Genomic DNA, 9,691 nt, shown 5'->3' with positions numbered 1-9,691 from the left:
GCTTCTCAACTGGGAGGGGCTGAAAGTACCATTATTTTAGATGCTATTGCTGGTGGGTGCCCTGAGTTCCCCCAAAAGGTGCCCTTTGTCTTGTTTCTCCTCTGAGTGTTGAGAAACCATCCCTGCCAACTCAGGGCTCCCTCCTGCCCTTGCCTTTCATTAGATAATCAACAAATAATTAAACATTTGGTGCTATCACTCGCAATGTCAGCTCTTTGTTCTTCTTGTACAGTGTCAACGAGGAGAATTGTAGCATGAATATTTGGCAACGGTCACCATTTGCACCACTGCAGGTAAGGCACCAGAAGAAGACCACTATGGCGCATCTTCTGGGCGCCATAGACCTAATTCCTCCCCACAATCTTTTTTCTTCTTCCCATACAGATGAAAACTGGATTTCACGCCATGTGCAATGGCTTCCGCGGTTTTCACCCTGAAGCGGCTATGCGTATCGCATCTGGTTTAGCCGAAAATCACCTTGACTTGTTTTTTGAGCACGTCCTCCAAACAGGAGAAAGGTAGATGCTTGGTTTTTCTTCTCCTCTTCTCAACACACAGCCCTGGGGTCCTCAGTTCCCCCTTTCTGGGTTTGAAAGCTCAGTAAGAATTTCTTCTCTTGGCAGGGTTTGTTTTGAATTACTCTCCTGCGTGGTTATGTCACCTGAGTGTGACTTTACACATGTAATCCAGCTCTTGATAAGATCAGTTGGTCGGCCACCGCATGATTTTCTTGTGTCTGAAACAAAAAAGCTTGAGATGAAGGTAAGGAGAGCTCTTCTTCAGAAGGCCTTGTCCTGATGGGCATCAAGAGCTCTCTCTCCTTTGATTTAGCCCAGGGCGGTTTTCTCTTTCTCCAGGTTTTGGCAATTAGAATGATTGCATTCCTTGTGACCAAGGTTGAAGACACTGAAAGCCTAGACAACTGGGTCACCGAATTCAATATCATTCTTTCAAATTTCCTGTCGGCACAAATCCTGAGACCTAACAAGACGATGACAGAGGGCCACATGACCATTAAGTAAGATGTGTCTCTTCCTTCTTTCTGGGGACAGAGTGGTCAGTCGTTTCCATTCTACTTGATGAAGATAGACATAGGATTATAAACATACAAGCTTTTCTGTCAGGCTAAGGACTTAGTGATGTGACAACTGTTGTCTTTCCTCTGCAGGGATACCGCTTCGGCCCTCGATATCCTAGATAAAAGATGGGGTTTACAGCAGGAGGTGTTTGAAGGATACTGTGACTGATCAGGTGATTTTTTTGGGAGAATGCCCACTTGGAATATTACAGTGTTCAAAAGGGAAGATGGTCAAGTCAAAACAACCAACAAGTACTTCTTCTCTTCTTTTCCAGGCAAAGAATCGCTTCCAGGAATGCCATGATCTCAGGGGAAGATCCAGGTTTCCAGACTGCCAGAGAGAACTCTAGTGGAGAAGTTCACCAGAACGCCTGAACGTCCCTCTAAGGACTGTCTGCTGGGTCTGGGAGGAGAAAGATGGCATCACATGCAAAGATATACAGTCGTCCCTCCAAATTCGCGGAGTAACTGTTCTGGGACACCACCACCCCCCCCCCCACGTATTTGAAAATTAAGGGATATTCAAGCCCCCCTCCTTCCCTCTTTTTTTCGTCCCCAATGCGCCTGGTGTGGGGATGGAATGGGAGTCCTTCTCATACTGGCCGAAGCCAGGGACGGCATCATAGTCTGCCCATCCATTGACCAGTCACATTGCCGCCTTTCTGTCTGCCCGGTGGGTAGGCATATTTACTCAATACAGGTGCATTCTCATCCCGTTGCCCTGGGAATGGGACACAGATGGGAAACATCTCTCCCACGCCCATCCTTTCCATCCAAGCAGTGAGGACACAGATGGGAAGGAAGTGGGGGAACCCACAATAATAATGAAATGTATATTTATTATATCCCCCTCTCCAATTGGATCGACGCAGCTTGATGCCGTCCCTGGCTTCGGCCAGTCTGAAGAAGGAATCCCATTCCATCTCCCAAGCCACACCAGACCGCATGGGGATGAAAAAAAAGAGGGAAGGGGTGGAAGGAGTGGGGGAGGCACCAATAGCGCTGTTATTCGGAACCGCGATTCCAAACCCGCAATTCGGAGGAACACTATATTTGGGCAGTGTGTACTGACACAGGAGATGGGTTTTCCTTTCCATATCCTCCACCAAATGCACAAAGCATTCATAACAAGAGAGGTAATGAGCAGAACAACTAATGCTCCAGTCTGGGGGGGGGCTACTATGGCCTGGCTTGCAGAGCAGGGGAAGAACCATTTCTGGTGCTGGAGAGTGGAGACGCAGAGCCAGGGCAGACCCTTATCCATCTCCTGCCCTCAGCCTCTCCAGATGTTCTCCTCTGTCCTGCCCTTGGCACCCCTTGGCACCCAGGGACTGGCGTTGGGGACGCAGGGTGAGGAAGAGAACCAGCCACCCCTGGCTACGGAAGTCACAACACAGGCCAAGAACTGCAGGGGTTGGAAGGGAGACGAGTCCCCATCTCCAAAGGACAGCATGGAAAACTTTCCTCTACCATCAGGATGGCCTGGACTGCAACCAGTTCCCCAAATGTTTTTTTGTACGAGGTTGGCACCTAAACCCCCAAAACATGGCACTTGCAATAAGACCAGAAGAGGATGGAAGCAACATTAGTAGCATATTTTCAAATGTTTATTTTTATTTGTATTGCCTTTCTGTATTTTTTAAAATTATTATCATTGCATTGATATCTGTTATGATTATGTACAGCCAGATACTGTATATTTATTATTGAAAGTGTTCATTTCTTGCTGTGTTTTCCCCCTTCTTTGAGACTAAGTGAAAGAAAAAAGTTGGCAGCATGAGCTTTCATAGAGTTAAGTCAATTCGTCCCTCCACATTTGCTGGGGTTAGAGGCACAGGACCCCCTTGGATGTCGAAAAACTGCAATTAAAAAACCCCACTATGTTTTGACCTGAGAGAAACAGTGCTCTAGGAATCTCTAGGTCTTCCAGTGCAACTCTGTGGTCAACATCCGCCAGGCGCTGACTACAGAATTGCGCTAGAGGAGCTACAAATGCCTAATAGAGTTCTCTCTCTTGTGAATCTCCTCATATGTATGAGTAGTCCTGTTCTGTGGAAATGAAGAGGTGGGAGTCAGCCACAACACAGAGAGCCTTTTCCAGTATCCGATGAATGTCCTCCCAACAGCAAGGCAGATACAACAGGAAGCCAAGAGAAGCCATAATCACTAAATATCTTGTTGTTGTTTGTTAGCAGTCTTCAAGGTGACTTCTACTCATGGTGACCCTGTGGATGAGACATCTCCAAGACCTTATATCTTTGCTTAGGTCTTGTAGGTTCAGACCTGTGACCTCCTGATTGAGTCTGATATGTGGTCCTCCTCTCTTTCTATTATCTATTACCTTTCCAGCAATGTGGCCTCAGAAATGGAGGTCTTTTGCTCAGGCAAAACCAAACTTCTGCATCCTCTCCTGCTTGTCATTTCCCCCTTATCCTATAAATTTGCATCTTGACCACACTCTGATGTGCTTGGCCCCAGATGCCCTGGTTCTTGGTAAAATGTTGGAGAGTGTGCAGGTACCAACGTTGCCGGGTTGTGCTTGCCTTGGGATGCCATTCTCCTTCCAAACAGCTTGGAAGGGGGAGGGGATCAGGTCCAGCATTTTTCTCCCTCTGAGCCTGGACCAAGGCAGATGGACCAGAGGGAGGGCCTCTGCTTCTTCCAGGCAGGCCTGGGGGAGCTCGCCTGCCTCTCTTCCCAGATGGTGGCTGAAGGGAGGGCTGGTCCTCTTCGAGGAACTCTGTGCTTCTCATTTGGGACAGTGGGGCAATGATCCCATTGGGGTGGGTGGGATGGAGCATTCACCTATCCGCCCCCTCCTGTGTGCCCAAGTCAGAATGAAACATGTCAGAATGAAAGGGTTGTGTGGGCAATGGTCTCCCAGGATCTGTCTTCGGAGTTACTGTGCGTAGATGTGCATGTGATCTAAGGTGAATTGTGAGATGGGTAGTTTACCAATGATGACACATTATTTACAGTGCAAGGATGAAAAGGAAATAGGATTGTGGATTGTTCCGGAAGGACCTCCACATTCATTTCCACTTCCTTTCAATGAAACCTCTTTGCCCATTTAATGCCCTTTCCTCACCATTAGGTTTCATTGCAAGGAAGTAAAATGGCTGCATCTTGAGGCAGAAAAAAAATCCTGATTTCATCTATGCATTGAGGGGATTGGTGTTGTCAGCCACTGCCCAGAATCATGATGGGGCTGGGATTATGGCAAAGAGCACCATGGGAATGCCAACCTGATATACCACCCTCCACTACAAGGAAGGAGGATGTCACAACCACAGACAACTTAGAGATGAGGTCAGTTTTGTAACATCACTTATAGACATACTAAATGACAACCACAATGTCACCGTGGTCCTCTGGAGTTTGGAGGGAAGGATATAGATGGAGAGGAGGCTGATGGGTGAATCAATAACCAAGGTAGAGAGGCCGCCTCTTTCTCTTTTCCATGCTAGTGTTGTTGCAACAGTGTTTGTGGGGGGAAAGCATGAATCCAAAGGGTCTTGTAGTTCCATGGCTGTGGAGACCACCATGTTGGAGAAGGCTGGCCTAGATTTGCCTTCATGTAGACTCACTGTCCCACAGTAGGTCTACTCTGGTTGAGACTAACCAGAAGAATTCCAGCTGCAGCATTAATTCATGTGCATTTTCCTTATGTGAATAATGCCCACCTTTTGGAAAGCCAGAATTGTACCTATTGAATTAAGGTTTAAATAGCCTTAATAGGTGTTGGACTAAGATTGGAAAGCAGAGTTCAAATCTCCGCTCAGTCCGGAGGCCCATCAGGGGACCTTCGTTGAGTCACACTCTCTCACCTCAGAGGAAGGGAAGGACAGCCAACCTCTGGAAAATCGTGTCATGAAACCCCTAGGGTCGGGCCACTATAAGTCAAGAGATGGAAGTGGGAACCAGACTGCCATTGTGATGTGACTGTCGGGTTAGGACTCCGGGAGATCAGGGTTCGAATCCCTGTCCATCCAGAAGAGTGCATTAGGTGGTCTTGGGCAAGTCCCACTCTCTCAGCCTCAGAAGGAGGCAATGGCAAACCTCTGAAGAAATCTTGCCAGGAAAACCATAGGATTTGAATTTTTACTGTATTTTTGATGTATTTTCTGCTGTAACGCACCCATATTCTCCATGATTGGGCGGGCTATAAATAAATTATTATTATTATTATTATTATTATTATTATTATTATTATTATTGGAGAGGTTGCAATACGTTGATTTGAACATCAAGTCTCTGCCAGACCCTAAAAACCAGGCTGAGGATGGCCACAGACCATCTGTCTTCTGAGGACAGGAGAATTTGGGAAAGTTCCTTTTTTGGACTACAAGACCCAGAATGCCTGAGACATTGGCCATGCTGGCTGGCTGAGAGTTGTAATCCAAACAAGTCACTTTTTAATGCTCTGGGACAGGCTTGGTTTACTAAGGTTTGCTATGCGAAGTGGTATTTCACTCTTAGGCTATCTGGTTTAATTTGGCTTTGTGGAGATGGAACACTTTAAGGATGATCAATGAGACATGCGCATGAAGCCGAGACCGAAGCAATGTTGTTTTGGGGATTTCTCCTTTATTACGTGATTTGGAGAAAGGAATACAAGATTACCGCCCACAAAGTTATTTCAATAGCTGCTCAATTCCACGTAGAGGTCTTCAACATTTCTGCCGCCCGTTGCGTTCAAGGAAACGATGGGTTTGATGAACACAAGAGTGTCTCCCTTCTTCTTGAATTAATTTTCACTTCCGTTTTCATCTCGGCTCCAGAATGCATGGGAAGGACATGCGCTTGGATTCTTGTTGATAGCCTCCGCTTCTATATTTTGGCTGCCTTCTTTTTGGAGTCGAGCTCGGCCAGCTTCTGGATGTAATGAGGCGCATGGTGGTCGAGGGCCTCCAGTTGTTGAGGCAAGAGCTCCTCCAGCGTGTGGTCCAGTTCGTGGGTCTTGTTGGCCAAAGCTTGGAGCAGGCGCTCCATGTGCGGCTCAATCTTCTCTACCAAGGGGTCCAAATGCTTCCCCAACGCTTTTTCCACGGCTTTACCAAACTCCTTGATGATGGGAACGGCTTGCTTCCCTATCTCCACCACAACGTCCTCTGCGGCATCAGCAACATCGCCAATTATGTCAATTATTGCTTCCACGATGTCTTCCTCCTCCTCCGGTGATGCTTTGTCCTTGCCTTCTGATTTAGCCTCGTCTTCATCGTCCAACAGTTCTCTGCAGGAGCAGCAGCAAGAAGGAGGAGGAAGAGGAGGATGAGGATGAAAAGAAGAGGAGGAAGAGAACAAGGAGGAGGAGAGGAGAATAAAGAGGAAGAGGAGGAGGAAGAGAAGGAGTATACAGAGAAGACAGGGAAGAAGAGAATAAGGAATAGAGGAAGAGGAAAATAAGGAAGAGGAGGAGAGGAGATGCGAAGGAGAAGGAGATAAGATGAGATGAGGAGAAAAAGAAAAAGGAGGAGGAGGAGATTGAGGAGGATGAAGAGGAAGATGTCTTGGTTATATGTATCCTAAGCTTAAAAAGCTCCCGTCTAGGATGCATGTAAGAACTCACTAACCATCCAAACCATTCTCCTGGAATCTACCCTGGAACAGGAGCCATGACAGTTAAACCAGTATCAAGCCCAATGAGTATGCAATAAGCATCCATATATCTTTAGATATACAATGGACCCTTGTTATATGCTGAGGTTTGGTTCCAAGATCCCCCGTGGATCACAAAATCCCTGGATGCTCAAGTCCCATTAAATATAATGACATAACAAAATGGTGTTCCTTATAAAAAATGGAAAATCAAGGTTTGATATTTGAAATTTATACTTTTTAGAACATTTTCAAACCATGTATGTTTGCATCCATGTATTAAAAAAATCCATGTATAAGAAGGGCTGACTGTATATCAATAGATCTTTAGGTTTGAATTCTGCAGGTATTAGGCTGCCTCTGTACTGCAGACTTAATGCAGTTTTATGCCGTCTTTGACTGCCGTGGCCCAATGCTACATAGTTTGGTGAGATGTATAGCCTTTTCTGTCAGAGAGCTCTGGTGCCACCACAAACTACAAATCCCAGGATTCCATAGAACAGAGTCACAACAGTTAAAGCGGTGTCAAACCACGTGAATTCTGCAGTGCGGCCGCAATCCCCGGCACAGCAGGCTCTTTGCATAGGTGTTGTTTACATATATGTCGATTCTCCAAACAACATTTGAGAAGAATTTCTTATTGTGTTAGAAGCAAACAGACAGTTTACTCAGATAAGAAGAACAAATACAAAGCTACTAAGCTTTGGAGAGACGCTGCCCATCCTTGCCTTCCTTAGTGCAGCTCATAGTTGCATAGATTTGGTTAAGAATTTAGCAATCCTAAAGGATAAAAATTTGTTTGCATCAGATATCAAAAGGCAAACCTTGGCATGCGATGAGAGATCCTTAGATGTCACAACAACAATTGTCTCAGCAATGTGTTTAGTCCCATCATGACTTTGCACAGGATCTAGGCTTTGGTCAGAAACCCTGGAGATGCTCAGATGCTCAAAGTAAAAGAGGAAGAGACATCTTGGCCCTTAGGTCATTTGGCTGGCCATAATGCGCAGGCAATGGCAATGCGGGCAAGGCTTTGTGGGATATAAAGCACTAGAGAGTACCAGATGTCCGAGGGGCTGTTGTCTACATGTCTGATAACATGACATGGATCCCGTTTTCCTTTAAAGCCCTTAGTTACTATGTAATGTAGAATAAGTAGGCATTGCCTTGTTGGCTTCCAATATAGTGACCAGCACTATAGCTTTGCCTATGAGTATAAAAAGATCAAGGAGTCTGTCATTCTTTGCTAAGAATGCATCTGCATTGCATAAATAATGCATCTTGATACTGCATTTGAGTTACAAGACTCTGGTGTCAGCCATTTCTTGGTTTGCAAACCCAAGTTTGCAAATCACATCTGGTCTTAGCAAAAACCTGTTCCTGTTTTTCATTCTGTGACTCTCGCCTGGACATTGGCTATTTCACTGGACAAGAGGGAATTGTTGCCTTTTTTCAGGCTACAACACACATATAAGGGTCGCCGAGATGCTTTTGCTTGGGAAGGGCCAGATTTTGTCCCTTCTTCTTCTCCTCTCCCTTCTGCAAAGGATGGGATATTTACTCACAGCAGGGCCTTGCCGGTCTTTGAATGCTTGAAGTGCTCCCATTTCTTCTCGGTTGCGTTGCTGATGTTGTCCAGGAATTCCTCCAATTCGTCAATCAATTTGGACAATTTACTATCAGATTCTGGGTCTGGGGCATCTCTGATGACACGCGCCCAGGATCCTGGAAGGCAAAGCAAAGTGGCATAACTCCATGCGTTCGGTTTGGGTCTGGGTCATGGGACTAAGGATCGTTGCTTTGTGTTGCACAAGGCATTACTGGGGATAACTTCTCCTCTTTTCATGGACAGACTACGGGCAGTTTCAGTGCTGTACTAGAGCTCTCTAGCAAAGAGTTCAAAGTTCCCCATCAAACTACACATCCCAAAATTCCTTAGGAAAGTGTCACGGCAGTTAAAGTCTGATCAAACTGCTATGCATCTGTATTTCTGCAGGCCTATGGATGGGTGCCAGCTAATCCCAAACTCATTTTAACAAGTTATTTCAAAAGCTGGTTATCTTTGGTAATAATAAGTTGGAACAAATCCATTTTTGCAGCTTAGGCTACTGCCACACTGCAGAATTAATGCAGTTTGATAGCACTTTAACTGCCACAGCTCCCTCCTATAGAATCCTAGGATTTGTAGTTTGTTGTGGCACCAGCACTCTCAGACAGAGAACGCTACATATCTCACAAAACTACAAATCCCAGGATTCCATAGCACTGAGCCGTGGCAGTTAAAGCCATGTCAACATTGTCCCTGCAAGGTGGATGTTCCCTAAGAGTGTAATTCCTTATTTTTCATTGGAACGCATTTGGTTGTTGAGTTTAATTTACACCCCACTGCATTGCAGAAATAATCCAGTTTGACTCCACTTTAGCTGCCATGGTCCAGTGCTATGGAATCCCAGGAGCTGTAGTTTATTGTATCAACCAGAGCTCTCAGAAAACTACAGATCTCAGAATGCCATAGCATTTTGCCATAGGTGTTAAAGCAGTGTCCAAGTGCTCTATTTGTGCTGAGTGGCAATAGCCCTGGACAGGGCTGTTAAGAAGGGTCTCTTGGAGGTCCCCCCTTCATTGGTTTGCAATAGGTCAATGCCAACTTGAGGACACAAAACCCACAATTAATGGGAAAGGTCACCCTTTCAGCACTCAGGACATCCCTTTTGCTCAAGGTAGGATCTCTACTTACCTGCAAAGATGGCCAAGGCTAAGGAAAAGACAAACAACTTCATGGTGGACCAGCCAAGCCTCCAGGCGTCACGCTGCAGATGAAACCGGGGGATCTTTCTGAACGCTGGGATCTCTAAGGGCGAAATAAATAGACACCATTCCACCCCTGTAGACCTCTGCTGCCAGTCAATCATTAACGCAGGGCATGGGAGAACGTGGGTGAAGGTCCTCATCCACCCACCACCACCATCGTGGGGGTCATTGCCCCAATGTCCCAAGCCACCATCGGGAGAAGAA

The 9,691-nt window shown here is 46.0% G+C and overlaps 1 protein-coding gene across 1 annotated transcript; it reads right to left on the bottom strand.

Annotated features, from left to right (window-relative positions):
* Nucleotides 1–5,645: 5,645 nt before the first annotated feature.
* LOC121916127 lies at nucleotides 5,646–9,569 on the bottom strand. The gene is made up of 3 exons (XM_042440937.1): nucleotides 9,414–9,569; nucleotides 8,242–8,401; nucleotides 5,646–6,311 (listed from the first exon to the last, which is right to left on the bottom strand). The coding sequence occupies exons 1-3, from the start codon at nucleotides 9,454–9,456 to the stop codon at nucleotides 5,909–5,911; spliced, it is 606 nt and encodes a 201-aa protein (XP_042296871.1). The 5' UTR covers nucleotides 9,457–9,569; the 3' UTR covers nucleotides 5,646–5,908.
* Between the last annotated feature and the right edge of the window lie 122 nt (nucleotides 9,570–9,691).

The sequence above is a fragment of the Sceloporus undulatus genome, chromosome 9 (genome assembly GCF_019175285.1).
Source record: "Sceloporus undulatus isolate JIND9_A2432 ecotype Alabama chromosome 9, SceUnd_v1.1, whole genome shotgun sequence".
NCBI lineage: Eukaryota > Metazoa > Chordata > Lepidosauria > Squamata > Phrynosomatidae > Sceloporus > Sceloporus undulatus.
Note: the sequence above shows the minus strand (reverse complement) of the source record. Positions and strands in the feature narration are given on the sequence as shown.

Coding starts and splice junctions, on each gene's coding strand:
- LOC121916127 (XM_042440937.1), bottom strand. CDS start 9,456: ATGAAGTTGTTTGTCTTTTCCTTAGCCTTGGCCATCTTTGCAG. Junction 8,402..9,413: donor AGCCTTGGCCATCTTTGCAG/GTAAGTAGAGAT, acceptor TTTGCCTTCCAG/GATCCTGGGCGCGTGTCATC. Junction 6,312..8,241: donor AAGACCGGCAAGGCCCTGCT/GTGAGTAAATAT, acceptor CTGCTCCTGCAG/AGAACTGTTGGACGATGAAG.